The sequence below is a fragment of the Alnus glutinosa genome, chromosome 7 (genome assembly GCF_958979055.1).
Source record: "Alnus glutinosa chromosome 7, dhAlnGlut1.1, whole genome shotgun sequence".
In the NCBI taxonomy this organism is placed as follows: Eukaryota; Viridiplantae; Streptophyta; class Magnoliopsida; order Fagales; family Betulaceae; genus Alnus; species Alnus glutinosa.
The window spans coordinates 18,787,349-18,812,377 of record NC_084892.1 but is presented as its reverse complement, the minus strand read 5'-3'; the positions used below and the strand labels follow the sequence as shown (position 1 = coordinate 18,812,377).

The 25,029-nt window shown below is 37.8% G+C and overlaps 1 protein-coding gene across 1 annotated transcript; it reads left to right on the top strand.

Moving 5' to 3' along the window:
- The first annotated feature begins 1,746 nt into the window (after nt 1–1,746).
- On the top strand, nt 1,747–23,978 carry LOC133873543 (FH protein interacting protein FIP2). The gene is made up of 11 exons (XM_062311260.1): nt 1,747–1,881; nt 2,165–2,274; nt 4,159–4,293; nt 4,417–4,572; nt 5,037–5,120; nt 5,634–5,680; nt 5,761–5,834; nt 13,711–13,769; nt 14,568–14,627; nt 23,377–23,457; nt 23,661–23,978. Exons 1-11 carry the CDS (start codon nt 1,836–1,838, stop codon nt 23,712–23,714), a joined length of 906 nt encoding a protein of 301 aa, XP_062167244.1. The 5' UTR covers nt 1,747–1,835; the 3' UTR covers nt 23,715–23,978.
- The last annotated feature ends 1,051 nt before the right edge of the window (nt 23,979–25,029 follow it).

Here is a 25,029-nt window from a genome sequence, read left to right as displayed (position 1 = left end):
CTTGACTTGATTCTTGGCTTTCTTGAGTAGGTTTCAATTTGATTGTGGGTTCAAGGGAGTTCGATCCCACGGGTTCAGATCAAGACTTCTTCAGATAAAATTCTATGTAAAAAGCATTATGGATGTCTATTTGTTTGATAGACCAGCCAAAGGAGAGAGCAATGGAGAGGACCAAACGTACCGTGGTGGGTTTTATAACCGGGTTGTAGGTCTCTGAGTAATCAATACCAGCTTGTTGACGAAACTCCTTTGCGACCAATCGAGCTTTGTAGCGATCTACCTCCACCTCTTAGTTTTGTTCAAGAGGAAACTTGCTAGGGGAGACTAACGTAGTCACACTGATATGTCGCATTTTTTTTTTTTTTTTGTTTAACTTTTTTTTTTAAAAAATTAACCCACATCCAAGCAGTAAGTCCTAACTTACCTTTTCATAGTAAGATATAATTGTATTTTTATAACTATTTTTATTATTTAGAGTATTTTCAGCAATAAGATGTAAAATACATAGTATAAAAACATTATTATATATTTTATTTATTTGTTTTTCAATACAGACTCCAACAGATTATCTATTATCTTATTTTCTTTCTTTTAAATATTATTTTTTTATTATATTCTTACTAATGTAATCTCTTGAAAAGTGAGAGAGAAGAAAGAAGGGAGAGAGGGAATATCAAAGAAATGATATAGTGTGCTTTTGCTATTCAGTGTAGCACCAAATATATTTTAACTAATCGTGAAAAATAAACAATATTAACTAAATTTAGTTAATATGAACATTTTACCTAGTATGCTTTATAATTATATACTCTTATTATATGTGTTCTCTCACTTAGTGAGAGACACTCTACCTTCTCTCTAGAAAGGGCAGGTTTTCAATTTCTGAACCTTGGGAGGGAAGCCACATTATCTTGCTCTTAACATTGAGCTCTCCGGTTTAGCCACTTTTTCGTCGTGTTTTGTGTGCTTTTTGGAAGGGTTGTCGGATTGAAATCTTTGGATTTAGATTTACGCTTCTCTCTTCATTATTGCACAATACGGGCCTTACCATTGGGTCCACTGGCGTCCTCCGAGTCCCCTGACGATCAGCGTGTCCTCCACCACCCCTACACATCGGCGCGTGGCATGCACGCGCCAGGGACCTTCCCAGTGTGTGGTGGCCACGCGCCACTCTCCCGCCTTTGCCTACGATGGCTGATGGCGGTTCTCGGAGGATCTGATGCTTTCCTGCTGGCGGCTCCCCTCCCCCTCCCCTCATCGGGCCTCTGTTGTTGGTTTTTATTATTGTCTTGTTTTTTGTGTTTTTAGGTTAGTTTTCATAGTTTGCCTGATGGATGTTAATGGTTTGTTGGTTTTTATTGCTTTTTAGCTTAGACCTCCATTCTCTTAGTTTTTAGTGAGTTTTATTGTAAAGAAGGGTTCTTTATTGTTGCTCTGTAATCCTTGTATTTATTTGGTAACTGCTTCTAAGTCAGTTTTTAGCTTAGTGTTTAGGGAGTTTTTTTAAGAAGTCTTTTTGTTTACCGCAACTTGACCATTTGGAATTTTTTTAATGAAGGTTGATTCCTGTTAAAAAAAAAGAAAAAAAATTATATGCTCTTATTTGATCAAATTATTATTGGAGATCTCAAATTTAAAATGTATATATATATATATAAGGTTAGATCAAAATTACCCAAAGCATTTACACGTTGCACTTATTTCCTTTATTATACGGGAAGATGTGTAATTTAGACTAAATATAAATACCTCGAACATATCACATATGGGTCAGCCATTTGAGCCCATTTTCTCTCTCTCTCTCTCTCTGTCTCTCTCTCTCTGAGATCAGAGCGATGACGAAGGGCTCTGATTCGTCTTCTGTGGTTCATCTAAATATTGGTCAGCTCTCTGTCTCTGTTTCTGTTTCTCTTGCCTCGTTCTACTGATCGTTTTCGTAACGAAATGAGAACCTTAATTTTCATTTCATTCTCTTAAACTCTGTTTGGTTGCCAAGAAAGCTGAAGAAACCAGGAAACTAATAAATCTTTTTGTTTTTATCTTTTCTGGTCTGTGCTTTACAAAATTGCTAAATAGTTATATTTCTAAACTATTTCCAACAACTAAACGGAGCACCAGAGTTGATGGGTTTGCAGTTACTGAAATTTGTGTGCTCTTTTTGCAGGAGGGAAGAAATTTTGCACAACTGTTGATACATTGACTCAGTGCGAGCCTGAGTCGATGCTCGCTGCGATGTTTAGCGGTCGCCACACAGTGTGCGAGGACCCCGAAAAGGTAGATAGATCATTTGAAATTAGCTTTCAAATTCTTATTACGTGCTTGCACATGAAAGTATCACTAATTGTCGCTGATCGTAAGAGAATTATTGCCCATTCTTTGCAAGCATAACATGCTAAAGTTTCTTATATGGGAGTTTTTGTGAGATGTGTTTAAGATACTGTAACTCATACTCATCAGATCTTAGCTTATTGCACAAAACAAATTTAACAGTAGATAATATCAAGATTAATGCGAATTTGTTGATAAGCCATTAATGCAATTCATAGATTTGACTGAAAAACTTTGAATGCTGGTTGTTTAGTGTAAGGTTTACTTTAAATAAGGCACATTATGGGTGTTTTGGTATGAAATTGCCATTAAGCTTTAATCCGATGTCGATTACTTTTGGTGGCATCAAACATTTAATTTCACATGGCAAAAATTTTAATTTTTGAGTGTGGTGTGGTAGAGGAGGCTTGAGAGCTTGATGCTATTTCTAGTCTTAGATTTGAAAACAATATTGCTTTAGTCTCCATTCGTAACAGAGCTGCCAGTAGTCTTTTTTAAATTGGTAAGTGACACCCATACATTCGGTGGGTCTTGAACCACGACTTCACCATCCATTATATGCCAATCCACCTTTGTCTTTCTCCTGTATATAATTATGTTCAGTGCAATGGGAAATCATTTGTGTTGCCAAAAGTGCATGGGTCTGCTTTTCCTTCCTTTCTTATCCCGACTTGAACAACCCAGGTAGATGTCAAATGTGGCAAGATGGTAGGCATGATTCTATAATCATTTGAAGTATGAAGTTATACTTCTAAGGAATAGTCTCTAAACGGTGAAAATTGCTGTACTTCTAAGAAATAGTCCCTAGACAATGTAAGGAGAATGTTATGTACATCAAATGACAAAGACATTGTTGAAACAAAGATGGCTTTTCCCGAATCAAATGAAAATTGGATTTAGAAAGGTTTCCCATTCCTTAGCTGGAAAGATATGTGGCCATGAAATAGGGATAAAGTGGAACATAATTGACTGGGTGGTAGAGTCGTGGAAACACCACTTTCTTCCATTTGGACCTTAGCTCTGTGACCAAGCTTTATCCTCTGCATTAATGCTTGATTGCTTGGATAGCAGATAGCTGATTGCTAAGGGTGCCCCCTACCTGTGGGTTAACATTTTCGTTCCTTCATGCTTTTTTTTTTTTTCCTCCTTATCTATTTGCTTGAGAGTAACCTATTGTTTACACTTACTAGATAATAAAAAATGAGTTCAAATAATTTATGGCTTTGTCATCTCAAAAGTCAAAAAGAGGTTACTTTTTTCCCCGTGCCTGAATTTTTCGATGATGATGTTAAGTGTACCGTACACTGTGTACTTATGCCGAAGCTGCAGAGCCTCCGCGGCCTGACACCTCTATCTTTTTTATTTTTTTATTGTTTCCTAGCCATTGCGACCTAATATGAGATTATACATTCTTTGTTTTTGCTGCTTTAGTTCAATATCTTATATATACATATAAATACATAATATATGCATATATACATGCATACAGATTTGTGTGTGTGTGTGTGTATACATATACTATATATACGTTCATATGTATCAAATTTACAATCCTTAAATTTCTTACTATAAGGCTAATGTCAGTGATTGAAGTGCCTGCAATTAAATTCATTCATTGACATTTATGCATTTATTTTGTGAGTTCTATATGAATGTTACTTTTCCAAGCATCTATAGCCTTTCTCTCTTTTTGGTATTGGGGTTGAGCATTTCTGAAATCAAATTCTGTTTTCTTTTCTTTCTTTCTTTCTTTTTATTTATTTATTTCTTTTTATTTTTTTAAAAAAAAATTTAAAATTTATATATTTTTATCATATTTGATTCTTGCAGGGATATGTTGTTGTTGATAGGGATGGGAAGCATTTTCGGCATATTCTCAATTGGTTGAGGGATGGTGTTGTTCCCACACTAAAAGACTCTGAATATTCAGAGCTTCTTCGGGAAGCAGAATACTATCAGCTACTTGTAAGCAATACTTCTAAGTAGTTGGTTTATGTCACTTGTTTTTTTCTCTGTTTTTCTTTGGTTAACGGCCTTGGTATTTTTTTCAATTTATTCCACTAAGTGCAAAATTTTAAAATCTTTCAGGGACTAATAGATGGAATTAATGCTCTTCTAAATAAGAAGAAAGAAGATGATGAGATTAATACAGAATTGACGCGAACTGATATCATCAAGTGTATACAATCTGAGAGAGTCAGATTTCGAGGGGTTAATCTTTCTGGTCTTGATCTTTCAAAACTGGTAACTATACTATCCTTTGCTGGGTACTTGGAATAATTTCCTGTTAAAATCGCATGCATGTTTCTGCGTCCTAGAATTTTGTTTGAAGTTTTCTGATGCGATTTCCATTGTACAAATTTTTTAATACTACACTTTGATTAAATTTTATTACTGCAATGGCTATGGGGCTCACTTATTTTTTTATTCTTTTTTAATTTTTTATAACTAAGTTTTTTGACCCCAAGGGGAGGAGGGGGAAGGGGAGATTCAAACTAGTGATCTCTTTTTCATGAGGAAGCTTTACAATTCTGAAATCTAAATCCTGGATATTAATATTTTAATGTTATAATATCAATTTGAGACTTATTACTACTAGTTTTAACATTGTCTAATCTGCCCCATTGAAAACTTCTATGTGATGGTGAAAGACTCAAGAAAAATACTTAAGGCATATTGCTCTATCTGAAACAATCTTTTTGATGCAGGACCTGTCGTTTGTGGACTTCAGCTATGCTTGTCTTAAAAATGTTTTCTTCTCACGTGCAAACCTTCAATGTGCTAAGTTCCGGGTAGGTATTAATTTTCATACTATAAAGTGCATTCTTTTTGTCATGAAAGGTAACCACTATTTTCTACAAGTTATATATTAATGTTCTTGACTGCCTTTGTGCTTTTCTATGTGCAAATTTCAATGTGTTATTTTTGGGGTAGGTTTAGTTTGGAAGATTTGGGCTTTGTCTGGCAAATCCCCTCCTCTTTTTTTTTTTTCCTGAAAAAGTTAACTTCAAAACATTCTACTTTTTATATCGCATCAATCACTTTTTGACAACTTTTTTCACTTTTTATATTACATCAATTACTTTTTAACAAACTTTTTCACTTTTCCTTACAAAAAATTCAAAACTTCTTTTTTACTTTGTATTACATCAATTGCTTCTTATTACTATTAAAAAAAAAAAAAACCCCACTACAAAAAGGTTTTCCAAACACACTCTTATTGTCCAACCTGTCTCATATGTGTTGAGCATGAAGTTGGGATTCTTTATTTCACCACCTCTACGTTTTTCATCTGCTTATTACAGGATGTGGATGCTGAGGGCTCCAACTTTCACAATGCAACTTTGCGTGAGTAAGACACTATAGCAGTTACTGTCCAGATTATAAATTATATAGATGGCCTTCATAATGATTTTATCTTGCCTAGGGAAGGTGTGAATTTACTGGGGCAAATCTTCGTAGAGCTTTATTAGCTGGAGCTAATCTTCAGAGTGCTAATCTACAAGGCAATCCTTTTTCAGCTTTCAACTAGTACTTCTTTCTTTGATATCATGCATTGAAGTTGATGACCAGTATTATCATTTTTCTTTTGGTTTTGGTTGAGCTTCTAGTGTTATTCTCTTCTAAAAGAATGATGGAGAGTCCCTTTTGAAACAAGATTCTAAAAGAGAATTGCACGTGGGTATGATGAACTTGATAAAAAGATAGGTAAAATCTGATGAACTACCCTTTGCCACTTCAAACTATGGGGTCAGTTGTGGGCTTGGAAAGGCTAAGGCTCACATGACGTAGGGTAGTGAGCCTTTGTGGGTCTTGAGGCGTTTTGTTTTCAGGTTTTAGGTTGTTTCCTTGTGGGTTTCGTTGGGTTGTTTTGTGGGCTGCTTTGGGTGTTTCTTTCGGGTTTTGGGGTTTAGCTCTTTGTGGGCTTGTGGGTTTCTTTTGTGGGTTGGCTTTGGTTGTTCCTTTGTATACTTCCTGTGTACTTAGGGGCGCCTTACACTTTTATTTTAATAAAGCTTTCATTACTTATCAAAAAAAAAAACTATGGGTCAGATGTAATGTTCCTCGTAAGCTTTTGATTTGAGCATTAAACCTTTGTGGAAAGTAGTACACTTTGTCTTTAATTACTGCCAGTAACTCGCTGTTCTTTCTAGCCATGTGGGGTAGCATGGCTTTGCGGCTCATAAATGCAAAGGAATTACAATGAACTAGTAGAAATGACTTATGTTGTGGTTACCACCCCTCAGGGAGAAGGAAGATTTGGTTGTGAGGGCATTGCGGCATGTTCCAAGTCTCACATCTGGTGTCTACTATATTGACGTGCATTTATGAATGGGTATATGGAGTTCCATTTATGACTTGTCTTTTTGTGATAGGGTAGATGTGCCTGATATGTTCTTGGGTTATGACAAATGGTATTGGAGAAGACATTGCAAGAGTATTATGGGGGCATATGGTTATTGCCACATCCGGCATATGCTAGGTCAAGATGGACTATATAAGCGGGTGTGGAGATCTCCAATTATGACTAGCTTTTTTGGGTATCACATATGCGTCCCTAGGTCATGACAATATTATGAGACCTAACCTTGTAATACCAAGTGCCTCGAGGCATTGCAACATAACAATGGTTTCCTGGATGAGGGTGGTGAGGATTTGATTTCAAGAATTTGAATGGAGAAGATTGCAGCATCTAGTCAAACGAAGGATGCTAAAAATTGTGTTGATTTGAATTGGTGCAGGTGTGTGCTGAATCTTATATCAAGCATGTATTAGGTCGATTAAAGTTGTGTAAGCTTGCACGGGGAGTCCATGTGACTAGCTTTTTGGAGTTCGCTCAAATGTGAGTAACGCATCGGGATATATTTATTCCTAATCTCCATTAGGAATAGATAACAAGTCAATGTCTCTATTACTTATGCTTCAAACGCTTCGTTTTTCTCCTCAATTATTCAAATTGTTTATATTTTTGCCCTCAAGTCAAACAATGTGAGGGAGGAGAGAGAAGACATTGCTGCCACCAAAAGAAAAAAAAATTGTATTAATCTTCCCACTAACATCTATGAGATGAAATATAAGAAGGAAGAATTCTTATTATTTCTCAATACTCGAATGATACATCTAAGCTCGCTTATATAGAGAAGCAACACACTAATATGGAATTACAATAAATGAGAACATATAGGGAAAGGAAATCAAATCAAATCATATCAGTTGCATATCTTCAACATTCCCCCTCAAGCTGAGGCGAGGATATCTCGCATTCCCAACTTGCACAAGGGGCTGAATGAAGAACATTATTGGACACTCCTTTCGTTAAAATATCCACAAGTTGCTCCCCTGACTTCACATAAGGTATACAAATCAATCTTGCACGCAATTTTTCCTTTATAGAATGTCTATCAATTTCAATATGTTTAGTTCGATCATGCTGAACTGGATTATAAACAATATTAATCACGGCCTTATTGTCACAGTATAGGCTCATAGACTACTTGCAACCATATCCAAGTTCTTTCAGTAGAATCTTCAACTATAATAACTCACATATCCCATAGGTCATGACTCGGAATTCAGCTTCTGCATTAGATGTAACAACCACTGATTGTTTCTTACTACGTTAGTTAACTAGATTTCCTCCCACAAGAGTGCAATATCCCGAGGTAAATGTTCGATCTATGAGTGACCTAACCCAATTTGCGTCTGTATAACTTTCTACTTTTAGATGATCATGTCGGGCAAACAACAACCCTTTCTTGGGTGAAGACTTCAAATATTGAAGTATTTTGTAAACCGCTTCCATATGAGAGACTATAGGGGCAAATGCATAAACTGGCTCACTACTCTTATTGTTTGGATGAGTGTGTGACAAATATATTAATTTGCCAACCAATCGTTGGTACTTGCCTCCACCATAGAACTCTCATCATTTTCTTCTAACTTTTTATTATGCTCTACTGGATTGTCAACAGCTTTACAACTGAGCATCCCCATTTCCTTTAGCAGGTCAGGAACATTTTTCCGTTGGGAGAGTAAGATACCATGTCTTGATCTTACTACTTCAATTCCCATAAATTATATCAAACTGCCCAAGTCTTTTGTCTCAAATTTGCTGACTAGATATTTTTTTAATCTTTGTATTTCCTCATTATCATTGTCATTCAACACGATATCATCTACATAAACAATCAAGGTTGTTACCTTTCCCTGTATAGAATGTTTGATGAATAGTGGATGATCCGCCTGACTTTGATTATAGCCAAATCTTTGCATAGCTCGGGAGAATCTCTCAAACCAAGCCCTTGGAGACTATTTTAGTCCATATAGGGCCGCCTTCAATTTTCAATTTTCATGTAAACCTCTTCCTCTAAATCTTTATGCAGAAATGCATTTTTCACATCAAGTTGTTGAAGTGGCCAATCTAAATTTGTTGCCAAGGAAAGGAGGACTTGAATGGAATTCATCTTTGCTACCGGGGCAAGGGTCTCTTTGTAGTCTATCCCATATGTCTGAGTAAAGCCTTTAGCAACCAATCTGGCCTTCATATCTTTCTTCTGACTCAATGGCCATATGCTTCATTGTAAACACCCATTTCCATTCAACTATCCTTGTTCCACTTTGCAACTCGACTAGCTCTCATGTGTTATTTTTGTGTGGAGCTCTCATCTCTTCCTGCGTTGCTTCCCTTCACTTTGGATCACTAATTGCCTCCTGTAAATTTTGAGGAATAGACACGGAAGACAATTTGGATACAAATGAACGATATGAGGGTGAAAGATGCTGATAGGATACAAATTTAGATATAGAGTATTGAGTACAAGATCTGACCCCTTTACGTTGAGCAATAAGCATATTCATATCATCAACAATAGGTATTGAATTTAAATAAGAGCTAGGGTTACTATTACCTGGGTTAGGGTCAGATGTTCGACAAGTAGCATAAGGAATAACCTTACTTAAACTCTCAGCACTTTCACTAGTGGCGGCTCATACGAGACTCATTAGCTGGATGTTGTTTGTCATGCTCTGGCATCGGAGCAGGGACATGGTTACTTATAGAAGACTTCTCTTCATTCGGACTGTCCCCCTGAAGAGAAGTTGGGTGGATGAAAAATGGTTGCGACTCAAAAAAGGTAACATCCATGGAAACAAAATGTTTCTAAGAAAGGAGATGATAACATTTATACCCCCTTCTAAGTAGGGGAATATCTCACGGAAATACATTTGAGAGTGCAAGGATCTAAGGTACCTCGAGTCTGGCCATGAATGTGAACAAATCGGACAACCAAACACCTTTGGAAGTAGAGAAAGGCAGAGACAATACTTCAAGAGGTATTTTGAGCTGTAAGACACGGGAGGGCATCCTATTGATGAGATATGCTGCAGTAAGTAATGCATTACTCTAATAAGATTTAGGGACATGCATATCAATCATTAAGGATTGAGTTACCTCAAGATGTCAATTTTTCTGCTTAGCAATTCCATTCTACTAGGGAGTATTAACACAAGTGGTTTGGTGGATAATACCATGTTCACAGGAAAAAGTACCGAGACTACTAGATAAATATTCACCCCCATTATCAGAACAAACAATTTGGATGGAGGCATTAAATTGGGTCTGAATCATGCGGTGAAATATCTAAAAACAGAGGACACCTCCCATTTATCTTTTAACAAATAAACCTAGGTGGTCCGAGAAAAATCATCAATAAAAGATACAAACCACCAATGACCAAATAAAGAGACCACCTGTGAAGGACCCCAAGCATCAGTGTGAACCAAAACAAAAGGCACGTTGCTTTTGGTTATCCTAGGAGAGAATGACACCCGATGATGTTTAGCTAGTACAAACCATCTCTTAGATTACCGGTGCCTATTATCCTCCTCGTGACTAGGTCCTAGAAGAAACAATAATCATAATAGAAGATGACTCTACAATTTAACTCACGGGTGATATGAGCAATGAACAATAAATTGGAAAAAAAATCTGGTATATGAAGAACAGATGGCAATGACATAGAAGATGAGACAGAAATGGAGCCTTTACCAGACACTGATGATTGAGAGCCATTGGCAATTTTAATCTTTTCCCTACTTGAACAGAGATTATAAGAAGAAAACAAGATATACCAATCATGTGATCGGATGCCTTAGAGTCAATGTTCCAAGAATCATCAGATGGAGTAGTAGATGCATTCATAGTGGTGGTCAAATTACCTGTATGGGCAAGGAAAAAAGAAGCAGTAACAAATGTTTCCAGTTGAGACATAAGTCGACAAAGTGTGTCTACCTCTTCCTTGCTAAAATTCCCCACAAATGTTTCCAGTCAGAACATAGACGAAGTGTAGCTATCTCTTCCATGCTAAAAGTACTCGTATCAACATAATTAGAAATGGAAAAAATTCTTCTCTACCATTGAAGTATGATTGGCCCAAGGCCTGGGTCCACCTCCTAAAGGACCCCCTGGACCTCTTGTAGGATGGCCACAAAATCTCCAACAAGTCTCTCGACATCTTTAGCCTTGTGTGTGGAGAGTTGGATTCTCACTATGGGAGGTCACCTGACTCTTTATCCAATTTTTGTGAGTTTTTGAAGTTTGACTCCTTTCCAACATTTTGAGTTTAGACATCTAACTAAATAGCTCCAATACAAAAGCACTTAGGCTCAAGGGAGATTAAATAATAGTAAAATGAAGCACTAGAATTCATCCATGAAGACATTTTTTTTTTTTTTTTTTTTTGAGTTGCTCTAAACAACCTGTTGTTTAGTGAAGGTTATCTATCGTATGGACTATGGCTACCCGTTGTTCCGGTCCAAGCTGCACGACTTGTCTTGTTCAAGGCTATATGGCGTGTCGTTTGGTTCAAAGCTAAACGACGCGCCATTTGAGTCTTCATATGGAATGACATGACATTTAGTCTCTCCTCCACCGTTGACACCTAAGGCCGCCAGAAAACTTCACCGCTGCATCGGGACATTGTGATTTTGCCAGAAAACACCTCAGATATCACCGCCGAGTCTTCTCACCATCATACAATCGGCTGTCGTCCACCCATATGAATCGAGAAGGATGATAGTAAATCCTCATCGTGTCGCCAGTAACCTAGATGGCCGGCATAGGGTGCTACCGACACAAATCAGTGCAGAAAGCCGGCTGAAACAAACCCACGTGAAACACGACTTCAGATCTGAAGGGTTTTGACCATGGGTCTCAATGGTAGCGATTGGACACTAAGACACCAATAAAAATTTTGTAGTCGATAATCCACAAACCCAAAAAAAAAAGGAACAGATTGCTTTGATACCAACACGAAATATAAGAAGGAATAATTCTTATTATTTCTCAATACTCAAATGTTACATCTAAGCTCTCTTATATAGAGAAGCAACACACACTAATATAAATGAGAGCATATATGGAAAGGAAATCAAATCTGGAAATCAAATCATATCAGCTGCATATCTTCAACACTATGATGGGAAGCCCTAGCCAAGTTGCAAATTGGTAAATGAGGGAAACTGTCAAAGAGGTGATAAATGGTGTTAATGGATAGATGAAGGGCACAATGGACATTTGCGTTTGAATGGCGCTCTTTAATATTTCAAAGATGGGTGTGTAGTCACTCGAATCTCACATGTTCCAAGAAAATATTAGTTTCAATGGTAATTACAAATGAAGTGGCTTTTTGCCTCAAAGGTGAAACTCTAGGGTTGATTGCTTGAATTGAAAGTCCCCCATAGCTTGGAATGTTTAAGTGTAACTTACTACAAATTTATTACATTGGCTTATTTTTATGTTTATTATCTTATTAGGTATGGAAAACACAAATCATCTAAGTAACGTAAGATGCAAGAAATTATATTCCTTTCTCTTTTTTTGGCTAAATAAATTGAAGAAGCATAGGAGTGAATGAAGTTCATTATTTACAATTTCAAGCCAATCTCAAAAGATGTTATTATTCTGATTTGGCTCCTTGATAACATAGGATATCAAAGAAATCATTGTCAGGTAAAAATTTGACCAGAACTTCGTATTCTAATTGAAAGTAGTTTGTTGAGAAATAGATTGTTTTGTAAATAATAGCGAAACTACGCATACCCCCTGAACTTCCACCTTATTTGTAATGTCCCCCTCCTCCCCTAAGAAATTGTCAATTATTCTACTGGCCACTTTCACTTACTCTCGTTTGTTAGGATTTTTTGTTAAATCCTAACAGATGACGCAAAATGATAAAAGTACTCCTTTGTCAAATAAAAAATACAGAATAAAACAACAAAAAAAAAAGGATGCATGACCAACCTGTGAGTCGATTCAATGATTCTTTTAATTTTTTTTTAATATGAGGGCATAGTTGTATTTTCATAAATTTTATGGGGGTATAATGGACTTTTTACGTCATGTGATGTGTGATGCGTTAGCCATCCAAGTTAACGAATTTTTTTTTAACGGTAGGAGGGAACTGAAATGGGTTGGTAGAATAGCTCTTCACATTGCAATTTTTTGAAGTTTGGAGGGGGACATTACAAATAGGGTGGTCATTCAGGGGGACATTACAATATTGTTTGTTTAGAGGAGTAATTCCATTAGAAATGAAATGGCCCATGGTTGGAATGACGTCCATTAGTTCTTTGGTCCCATTTCTCCCATTGTTCATAGTTTAATAATGGTTGATTTTTCTCGAAATTCAACTAAAAGTTCCATTAAGGTATCACAACTGCACCAACTGTTTTCGTCTACACACTGAAGGTGCCAACCGTGTACATTGCACGCAAGCTCCCTAGGGGTAGGGTACTACGAAAGGAAGTTTATCAAGGATTATCAATAAGCTGGGAATTGATTCTTACTGAGTCGATGCCTGAGCGTATTTTTTTTATTCGGATAGGATTTATTTTGGCTTCGTCAAGAGGCTCGCGTAGTTCTCATAGTATAATAATGGTTGGCTTTGTTTGATAAGGGAGTGTGAGTTGGAGTAGTAGTAAGAAGTGATAGATGTGATATAAGGTAAAAAGAATTTGTATAGAAAAATGAAAAAGTTTTGTATTGTATTGAATTTTTATTGATTTAAATATTAATAAAAAATTATTGATGTGATATAAAGTTAGAATGTTTTGAAGTTGATTGTTTTTGGAAGTGAAGAAGAGGAGGGAGAATTTTCTCTCCCTTGCAAACAAGGCCGTTGATTTTCTTGTTATTTTTCAATTTAAGCTGAAACTTGTTGCTAATCTAAAGATTGATTTCTACTAATCAAAAAAAAAAAAAAAAAAATTAAGCTCAAACAAAATGCTGAGCCATGACATTTTCTGTTTATATCATTACTTGGAGCTTACATTATCTGTGGTGAAATTTCATTCAAATTTAACATTAAACTCGTCATTTTACAGATGCTTGTTTGGTGGATTGCAGTTTCTTTGAAGCAGATCTCCGTTCTGCTCACCTACAGGTTCAGTATTTCTTAACCTTTAAGCTATCTTGAACTTGGAGCCCTTTGTTTCTTTGTTTCTGGTTTTTTGGTACATTGATTAATGAGCTAGTAACAAAAGTGTATCATTTTGGCTATGGCCTTTGTACAAACAAAACCTACTAGTCTTCCGAAATTATTGCATGATTTATGTGCTGAGTTTTGTGGCTTTACGGAGGAAGACACCAGTAACTACTACTATTATGTTCTAATAAAAAAAAAAAAAAAAAAAAAAAAAAAAAAAAAAAAAAAAAAACTGCTATATTATTTAAAGTTTGCTAACTATACTAACATATTTCTCTGTGCTACCTCTTTAAGAATTAAACTTCAAGAGCGAACTTATATACCACAGACACACATCACACACATGTAGATACAGGGGTGGAACTAAGATTTTAGATGGGGGGGGGGGGGGGGGGGGGGGTTGGGGGGAAATAAAAAATTGTAGGGTGGTAAAAATTTGATTTAAAAAGAATTATAGGGGTATTTTTTATTTTTGGGGAACATTTTGAGGCTTGGGGGGACTGATGTGTGAAGTTTTGTGAAATGTGTATTTTATATGATTTTAAAGTTGAACAGAATTGTTTTTTTTTTTTTTCCCAGGGGGGGAGGAAAATGTTGATATTTCATGCTTTAGTGCTGAACTATTACTCCTATTTACATTGGACACGTGTGAATTTTTTTTTTTTTATTATTTTTTATTTTTTTATTTTTTTAATTTTTTAATTTGTATTTTATATTGTTTCATACTTGAATAAGTTTTGTTTACTCATATTTCAGAATGCCGACCTTACTAATGCCAATTTGGAGAATGCGATTTTGGAAGGAGCCAATTTAAAGGTAAATGTTTGTTTAGCATTGTATTTAGTGCATCGGAAAAAAAAGAAGTGCAATGCAAAGGATTTTTTTTGCATTATTTGAGTGGGAATTGTGAGGATTGAAGGGCAGAAGATTAATTTGAAAATGGTTGGATGTCACTCTACAATGTATTCAAGAAGGCTTACCTAGTAAGATTGATGAGGAAAGAATTCTTATACCTAATGGTTTTCTTTCTCCAAGGTCTTATCTTTGAGATCAACAGGAGTGTGTTAATGGGATGAGAAAAAACCATTTCAATTTTTATTTTATTTTTATTTTATTTTATGAATGATATTGCTTGTTTCCTGTTTGGCACCAAGGAACTGATTAACACTTTTCTCCTTTCCATACATTTTTGCAATCAATGATGGTTGGCTTTGTAGTCAAATCTTGATTATGATGCTTCTGTTAGAGTTTATACCGACAACAATACCTCAATGAGGTTACAATCAAGAAATGAATTTTTGGGTATTCACTTACTAAAGCAACCCAAGCAAGCTACCTTCTACTTGATGCAATATCATTCAGGCTATATTCTGTTTGGATAATGAGATGGGTGAATTTTCGTAGTTCGTCAATTAAGAATTGGAAGACGATTATGATGCTATACATTTACTTGGATATTTTGATGATGCAAGTTTTTTTTTTAGATTATTAATTGATACTTTATTAGTGGAAGGCTTGTCAATGTTCCCACTAAAAATGTGCTTGAGAAAGGTGGACTCTCTCTCTCTCTCTCTCTCTCTCTCTCTCTCTCTCTCTCTTGTCGGCGCGTGCTGACATTTCCTTCTTATGTGTTTATCCTCAGGTGTGGTCCTTGGTTCTTGGTCACCTGAGATAGGTTTCTTGAATTGATTCTATGTAGAGGCCAATGCTCTTGAGCTTTTGTTAGCAAAAGGGGGGTATGTTTTACGCTTGGTTGAAAGGTGGTGTGGGGTATCTCGAGTGGTGTTTTTGGATAAATTGCTTGGCTATAGGCCACGATGGAGGAGTTGGTTCAAGGAAAAGAGTCGACTGAGTTTATTAAATCGTCGAGAGATGGGGACAAGGCTTTTTTAGCTCAGAAATGCTCTAATAGTTCTGGCTCATATTTGGCGGTGGTGGAGTATAGGGGTGGGGAACAAAGAGGGTTTTAGTGTAATATTGGAGGGGAGAGAAGGGAGGGGTTGGAGAGTTTGTGCTGCCGAGCTGAGAATGGTGGTGGCTTTTTTGGAACTATCCCTCGGTGAGAGGAGCAAAACCTTGTTTTCATGGCAGTCTGTCAGTGTATGTAGTCGAATGATATGGGTGGCTCCTCCTCAGTGTCAATGGAAAATGTGTTGGAGAAAGGTGGTGGCTTTTTTTGAACTATCCCTCGGTGAGGATTAGAACCTTTTTCTCATGGCAATCTGTTAGTGTATTGTAGTCGAATGATATGGGTGGCTCCTCCTTGGTGTTAATGGAAAATGTGTTGGAGAAAGGTAGTGGCTTTTTTCAAACTATCCCTCGGTGAGAAGCAGAACCTTGTTTTCATGGCAGTCCGTCAGTGTATTGTAGTTGAATGATATGGGGGCTCCTCATTGGTGTCGATGGAAAATGTGTTGGAGAAAGGTGGTGGCTTTTTTGGAACTATCCCTCCGTGAGAGGAGCAGAATCTTGTTTTCATGGCAGTCGGTCAGTGTATTGTAGTTGAATGATATGGGTGGCTCCTCCTCGGTGTCAATGGAAAATGTGTTGGAGAGTGGGTATTGGCAGAAGGTCCCATGCAGAGGTGTTAGGTTGGGCGGGGTAGACTCAGGGATGCCCATCGGCGCTGATGTTGGAGCGAGCACAGGCTGAGCTTGTTTTGAGGAGGTAGTCTAGGACGGCACGGGCCCCTTGAGGGCATAGTACAATGAGCACTTCATCTTGCAAGGGGGGCAGCACAAGGACTATTGGGTTTGTATATTAGGCCCATAAGGGTACTGTGCGTGGAAGGAGTGCAATAGAAACCATTCCCTCTTTTCACGCTATAGCAAGAGGAGTGGCAATATCAGGGGGTGAGGTGGTGGAAGTTAGTGGTGCCTTACGAAATTTGAGAAGTCAGTTGGTGAAAATGAAAGGAGAAGTGGACCTGGTTATTGTGATAGTGGATGAGGGCCTGAAATCTATTGGTCCAGAGGAGGTTAGAGCAAGCCAATTTTCTAAAGAAGAAGCCTATGCTTACAGAGAGGGCCCAACCCGCTTTTATTTCTCTTGCTACTATCCAAAGCCCGTCGCGCGACTAAAAGAAAAAAGGCCCATCTCCTCGGCAAGTAAAATGATCGTTTCATCTTAAGCCCACTTTTAAAGGGGTAATGAAGACACGAGATGGGGAGGCCTCATCTTCGGGTAAAGACTCGGTTGTGGGAGCGGGCCAAGAGAGCATGGTTGCAAGTCAAGCAGGTCCTAGGTCTGCCCAACCCAGTGGTCCTCTGGTGGACTCACCAGCAGCCCCTGATGACTCAGATGCCAATGTAGGAGGCGCACAAAATCTTTTGGGGGTCACAACTACTAGGTTTTTGCTCGTCAGAGGTCTATCGTCCATGGTGGAGCTTTTGGATGCCCAGTCGCAAAACTAATCTCTTTTGGATTTTGCCGGTGATGAGGCTGTGATGGTCCCCATCAGCTTTAGGCTCTTTGATTTGGTTGCTGGCAGCAAGTTTTCCAAGAAATGGAGGATTGCCTTGTCTGTCTTGGCAAGTGGATTCTAGCATAGGTGATGTGGTGGATTTTGTTTGCTTGAGAAATGTGAATTTAAGGGCAAAGTTAGTTCTTGCAATGCCAAAGAAGCTCCCTGCCCCGAGCCTGGGCTCGTTATGGGTTGTCATAGTCCCTCGCCGCTTAGAGTGGGATATTGTTGTTAAAAGGGGAAAGCGTGTTCCTTTGTCGGCTTTTTTTCTTTCCCCCCTTGCCATCTTGTTCTAAGTTTTTTTTTTTTTTTTTTTTTGAGGGGGGGGCGTTAGTGCTAATAAGGGGAAATGTATTGTACCCGCAGAGATCGATGGGCATGATGTAGGTGGTGTGGATAGGAGGTGTCCTCTTGTTAATGTAATCCCTTCTTACTTGGATATGGAAGTGTTTTCTGGGGAGGAGGCCACTTCGGTGGCCTCATGTCCTCCATTTGCTAATTAGAATTGTACAGTGGTGAAGTCTTCAGCTTGGATTTTGTGGAAGGTAAGGAAATCCGTCATCATGTGGCTTATCGTGTGAGGCTTTCGAAGAGGAGTTTATGGCCTTGCTTACAAACATTGAAGTGAGCCACTCCTAGGAGTCGGCCCCTAGTTCCAAATTGGTTAACAACGAAAGTAGAAAATTAAAAAGGTTATCTTGTTTCATCAACCATGATTTGAAAGTCGGTGGTTCTAGTCAAGGTAGAGTCAAGGGGGCTATGATCGGTTATTTACGAAGCTGTAGTTGTTATCTTAGAATGTAAGGGGGTTGAATGAAGGTGAAAATGTCTTAAGAGTAAAAAACATGCTAAATAGTAGAAGGCATGTGTTATTTGTTTGCAGGATTCTAAATTGGAATTCATTACCAGCAGTGTTGTTCGTAGTTTGTGGGATTGCCATGTAATGACCTAGGAAAAAACTCTAGCCACATTTGCGTTATCACCTTAAAAATCTAGTAACTAAGCATGTGAGACTTAGCACTCATGACTCTTTATAAACCACCCACTCTTTGTAGGCTACTCCTCATCTTCTTAATGTGGGACTGGAGTATTACAAACTCCCCCCCCCTTAAATCCCTAACATCCCCGTCAGGGTCATGTTATGCAGCGCTTGAGTATCACATGGCGTTACTAGGAGGTTCTGATATCATTTTTAACGACCTAGGGAAAAGCGTAGACACCTTTGCCCTAGTGACCTTTTCACTATCACCCCAAATGGACTAGTCAATTTGGAACTTCTTTAGAATCCATTATAAAGCCCAGTTTCACTTGGTAACTATGAGACTTAACACTCATGACTATCTTTATAAACCATCCACTCTATGTGGGGGCTACTCCTCATCTTTCCAATGTAGGACTGGGGTGTTACATGTCATCACGTGGATTTGTGTTATTTTGCTTTTATAGGGGCCTTCAGTGGAATCTTGCTCATGCCCGATAGGAGAGTGGTCGAGAAAATCGAAGAGTGTGGAGGAGTTTACTGTTGCCTACTCGTTTTGAAATATCAAAGATGGATTCTCTTGGGCTTTTGGGGGGATTATGATGGAATATATTTATGGGAGGAATTATCTTGCTTGCTTAGTTGGTGGAACTTTTAGTGGTGCGCATTGGGGGTAATTTAAAACATCACTCATTTTCCTAGTGAATGATCGAGTGAAGCCTTTTTTTTTTTTTTTTTGTCCCGCTGTGCTGGAGTTCTCAGAGTTTATTTTTGATCAAGGCCTCGTGGATATCCCCCTTGTAGGTGGGACTTTTATGTGGTCAAACAACTGGAATTCCTCCTCTTGGTCTAGAATTGATAGATTTCTTGTCTCCCTGGTTCTTGATTGCGGGGACATTCAAGGTGGTAAAATACATTTTAAGTTTGAGAACATGTGGTTAAAGTTTGGAGGCATTCGAATGGTAAAAATAGCTCCATTGCATCGTTGTTGGTAAATGGTTCAGTTACTTTTGATCATACTGAGATTAGGGACTCCATTGTGTATTTCTATGATAGACTGTTTACTAAACAGTTTAGTTGGCCTCCCCAGCTAGCTGGCCTTTCATTTGATTCCATTGATGAGGAGGCCACTTGGTTAGAAAGGTCCTTGAGATGGTGAAAGGTATGAATGGGATAAGGCGGCGCGCCTTGATGGTTTTACTATGGAGAGTGGTGTTTACAAGCTTGTGGAGATGTGCTTAATGCAGACATTATGAGTGTATTCCACGAGTTTCAGGCCAAAAGTAAGTTTGAAAGAAGTCTTAATACCAATTTCATTGCTCTCATTTCAAAAAAATCGGGGCTGTCGATGTTTAGGATTTTTGTCCTATTAGTCTAGTGAGTGGTGTTTACAAGATTATTGCCAAAGTTCTAGCCAATAGGTTGAGAATGGTTGTAGAAAAGATTATCTCAAAGGCTCATAATGCGTTTGTCCAGGGTAGGCAGATCCTACACTTCATTCTTATAGATAATGAATGTCTAGATAGTAGGATTAGATCCAGTGAGCAAGGTGTGCTTTGCAAATTCGTTATTGAGAAGACTTACGATCATGTAAATTGAGGTTTCTTGTTATAAGTGCTAAAGAGGTGCGCTTTTGGTGAGAAATGGTGTACTTGGATAGCGCATTGTAATTCCTTGGTGCGCTTTTATGTTTGGTGAATGGCTCCCCATTTGGTTTCTTTAATAGCTCCCATAGTTTGATCATTTAGATCCTTTGTCTCTCTTGTTGTTTGTCATCATCATGGAAGCTTTAAGCAAAATGCTCTCTGTTACTGTAAATGCGGGTTTTCTTTCAAGTCTTTTTGTGGGTCTAGGAATGTTGGTGTGCTTAACATCTCCCGCCTACTGTTTGCGAATGACACCTTGATTTTTTGTGGGGCAAACCCAAATTTGCTTGTAGCTTTGTTCTTATACTTTGAATGTGTATCCAGGTTGAAAATCAATGTGGGTAATGTCAATAATGTTGATGGTTTGGCCAATATTTTGGATTGCGGGGTTTTTTCTTTGCCTTTGAAATATCTTGAACCTTCGTTGAAGCTTCTTTTAAGGCCAAATCTATTTGGGATGGTGTTATTGAGAAGATCGAGCTGGCTAGAAGAGGATGAACTTGTCTAAAGGTTGTAGGATTACCTTGATCTAGGGTACCTTTCCAATTTGCCTATGTATTTCATGTCCCCCCCCGCCCCCGCGCTTTCGGTGTTGCCAATCATATAGAGAAGTTACAGCGGGGTTTCTTATGGGACAAGCTTAGTGTAGAGTTAAAATTTCACCTAGTAAGCGAGTCCAAGGTTTGTTCTCCGGTTTCTGAGGGAGGGTTGGAGGTCCAAAACTTGCTTTTGTTCAATCATGCTCTATTGGTGTTGCCAATTATATAGAGAAGTTACAGCAGGTTTCTTATGGGGTGGGCTTATTGAATAGTTAAAATTTCACCTAGTAAGCTAGTCCAAGGTTTGTTCTCCTGTCTCTGAGGGAGGGTTGGAGGTCCAAAACTTGCTTTTTCTCAATCGTGCTCTTTTGGGAAGTGGCTATGGCACTATTGCATGAGAGTGAGGCCTTATGGAGAGTCGTAGTGGATTCTAAATACGGAAGCTCATGAGATGAGTGGTGTTCAAATGAGGTTCATAGGTCGTATAGGGTGGGTTATGGAAAAATATCAAGAGGGGCTGGAGGTGTTCTCTAGCATACTAAATTTGAGGTGGGTGATGGCTCCAAGACTAGATTCTGGCATGACCTGTAGTGTGGGGATAAGACCCTAAAATCTCGAATTTGTACAGTATTGCTTGGGTTAAGGATGCTTTCGTGGCAGACCACTTGGAGTTGTCTAATGACTCTCATAAGTGGAATGTAAGCTTTATCAAAGTTGCACATGATTGGGAAGTGGATGTCGTTTCTTCATTTTTCAATGTATTCTTTCATATTGAGACAAGGAGGTGATAACAAGCTTTGCTAGGCCTTTCCAACAGAGGATTGTTTGACGTTAGATAGTCCTTGTTCCCCATGATAGTATTCATTTCCTTTAGAAGAGTATTTGTTGGAATAAGGTCCCTATGAGAGGCTTTTTTTTTTTGCTTGGTTGGCCGTCCTAGGGAAAATCCTCATCATGCATAACCTAAGGAAGCGGCATGTCTTAGTGATTGATTGGTGTTATATGTGTAAAATGAGTGGGGATATCGTAGATCATCTTCTACCCCATTGTGAGATTGTTGTGCCTTATGGAATGCTTTCTTTAGCCACGTTGGGTTAGCTTGGGTTATGCCAGAAAGAGATGTGTGGCAATCATCAGAGTGCAACAATGAAAGATGGTTCTGTCTTGTCTAATGTCTTTCGAGCGAAATAAATTATAGAAGTTTTGAAGACCGCTAGAGAACAGTGATGGATCTAAAGTCTCCATTTTTCAATTATCTTTACCATTTGAGAGTTGCTTTAGGCGATATTGATTTGCCTAATTTTATTGTTTTCTCATTTTTCTTTCTTGTTCTCGCTAGGTGTATCTTTTGTATACTTTCTGTATATCCGGGTTGCGCCTTTGTGCTTTTTAATAATATTTCGATTACTTATTAAAACACAGCTGGTCTTAGTGGTTAAAATGGACCTTTTATGTAAGGTTGGGTATCGGTTAAATCGGTGACGATAGGGGTATTTTCGCCTACCGAACTGAAAAGGTCGGTTAATTAACCGACATACTGACAAGAATAAATTTTGACTATTTCGGTTTAGTCAGTTAATTTGACGAAGTCGGTTAAGTTGGTGAAGTCGGTTAAAATTCTACTGTCTACGGAACCGAACTGATGTCAAAACAAATTTTTTTATTCTGACTACTGACCGTTGGAAGTCAGTAGGCAATCAGTAGGCAGCAATCAGATATTCTGTCCATCCCTACTTTCATGCACAACAAAAAGGAGAATTAAAAAACAACTGAAACAGGGAACTGGACTGTACATCAGAGTGGTCTCATTGTAGACTGAAGCGCTTAAAGAAAGGATGGATTTGACATCTTTCTGCTACCTGCTATTTCAACTGTATTTTTGTTTTTTCTTTTTCTTTTTCTGAATTTGAGAAGGGGAGCAATTTCTATATTCCATTGGTGGAGACAGGATGTGTGTCTAGCTAGATGGTACCGTTTCAGCTCCTTTGTTGTGGGGAATCTATATTTGCACTTCAGGACCTAAGCTTGACATTGATGTTGCAACTGGAATGAATAGAGCTGGCTCGTACGTTTGAAATTTTAAACAAAAATGTTGGTAGACTTTGTCAAACTAGATCAAGTGGGATTTTATACAGTATTGGTGTTGACGTGTGCAGCAAACTAGATTAGGCCCCAAGTATGTGGTGCATTTGAAAGGAGTAGAATATAAGGAGCCTTTGAAGTTTAAGGACTCGTAGGGGACAGGCCAGAGTTATTTGTGAGATTTTTGTTTTAGTGGCTTGCAGTGTAGATTTGTTAAGAAAGTCCTATTTTGGGGTTTAATGTGAGGTGGGGCGTACGTTAGAGGAGAACCTTTTCGGGGAATTATGGTAATGGTCTTCCTTCTATTGGCCTGAATGGAGTGTCATTATGTAGTTTATGTAGTGTGCACAATTGGCTTGCTGCCCTTTTGCCTTCTTTTAGAAATTCACAAGGAAAAATGCAAATAGAGATTTGCAAAGTTGATTTTCTTTGATCCGCCATTGTAATTTGAGCCAACATTGTCATTGTTGTGGCTGTTCTTTTCTTCTTCTTTTTTTAGTTTTTGGGATGAAAACGTCCTACATGATATTTTGGATTGTAGTTGCCATGTGTTTATGTGTGTATTGATTCATGTAACTAATGTTAATCGCTAAGCAAGAGCGAGAAGAGAGGTAGTTACACTACATTTGACAACACTAAGGTTGTCAAGCCAGGGTTCATATGTGGTGAACTTTTTTAATGTTGTCTATATCTTATTATCTTAATGTAATTGTTATTGTTGACCCGTATTTAGTATATAGAACTTTATCTGTATGGGTTAAACTGAGTGATGCCAATTGCCAATAAAGTTAAGAAGGTTGTTGATAGTTTGCCTATCTTTTTAATTGATTCTAATCATATCAACTGCATGTTTCAGGGGGCAAAGCTGAGTAATGCCAACTTAAAGGGTGCAAATCTTCAACGAGCTTATTTACGACAGGTCAATCTTCGAGACACAGTAAGTGAAGCTAACCGGGGTTCATATGCTGTCTATATCTTATCTTAATGTAATTGTTATTGTTGATCGGTCAAACTGACTGATGCCAATTCCCAACCTCTTGACCTTGTGCTTTAGGAATTTCATTATACTACAATGAATTTTTATCCTTTGGCGTAGTTATATTGATTGGCAATTATATATTGATAATTTGTTTGCCGTAGCATTTGGAAGGTGCAAAGCTTGATGGTGCCAACTTGCTTGGAGCGATCAGATGACACCTGGGCAAAGCCGTATGCAAGTTCCCTCTTAATGTATAAATAAGCAGAGCCTCTTGTCTGATTCTCATCCCTCTCCCTCCTGCCAACACTTTGAGATTCCTTGGAACGAAAATCTTTGTGCAAATTGTGGATGGTTCCAAAAAAAAATCATAATTAATTCCCTTCCCATTGTGAATAGTGTAGCTGTTACTTGTAATGCTTAGCACAACGTAAATACCTCATTTGCTTCTGAATATAGCAGAATATATGGTTTTCCAATAACCCTGTAGCCGTCAAGAGTGCATCTGGATCCTCTCCAGTTGGTTATGTTTTGAGGGTAAAATTGTCTACAAAAATGTGAAAAGACAATTTTACCCTTAAAATAAGACTAACCGGATACTCTCCGGCTCAAGAGTGGCTTTGAAAAGTTGCCTCAGAAGGCTGTAACGAGGATGTTGTGGTTTATGGCTAGTGCTCTCTCTATGGTCTATAAGACGAGTAAAAGGACCAGTTTGAGATACCTAGTTTTTACATTAGTGTGTCCCTTTCTCTACGCTGAATAAATTTTCTAAAAAAATAAAAATTTAAGAATTTAAAATAATAATAATAATTATTATTATTATTAAAATTAAAATTAAATTTTTTTTTTTAAAAAAAAAAAAAAAAAAAAAAACTAAGCTTACATGGGGATAGACAGAGAGCCTACGTACACATATTTATATATTTTCTCATTCTATCAATTATTTTTTCCTTGCTTATAATTAAACAAGAGATATTCTTTTGTTTTTAGGGTGATTATTGGGATGATTGCTGGAGTGAATGTATATAACTAATTCATGATGTGACATAATGACCGATTTACTATTGCAAGCACAAAATTTAACCTTTATGCTCAAATGAGGTTGGTTGCGATCGAACGAGATGCGTGTTAGACTTACTCAACGGCTAAGAAAAGACTCCCATTCAAACAAAACATGGTTCGATCAAACAAGTTACGTGTTAATGGAAATCTGGCACCGAAATTTGGATTTCTTAGCGATTAAGAAAAATCTCGTTTGAACAAGATGCGGTCCATTCGAATGAGCCGAATACTTTGGCCCATAAATAGGCCATTTCCAATTTCTGATTTCATAAACTTCTCATCATTGACTTCTACCGCCTATAAAAGGGTGTTTTTTTTTTTTTTTTTTTTTTTTTTTTTTTAATATAAAAGGGTTTTTTAGAGTATTAATAGTGAGAGAAAAGTGGAAAACACTTGGGAGGAGTCTAAGAGAGAGAAATCCTACAAGAAGCTTAGTAATGTAATGATTCTGCCCGTTTTTCCTTTTGTTTT

Excerpts from the sequence above, each read along its gene's own strand:
- LOC133873543 (XM_062311260.1), top strand. The coding sequence starts at position 1,836 with ATGACGAAGGGCTCTGATTCGTCTTCTGTGGTTCATCTAAATATTG. Across the intron at positions 4,294-4,416 it reads CAGAATACTATCAGCTACTT|GGACTAATAGATGGAATTAA; the intron begins GTAAGCAATACT and ends AAAATCTTTCAG. Across the intron at positions 4,573-5,036 it reads GTCTTGATCTTTCAAAACTG|GACCTGTCGTTTGTGGACTT; the intron begins GTAACTATACTA and ends TTTTTGATGCAG.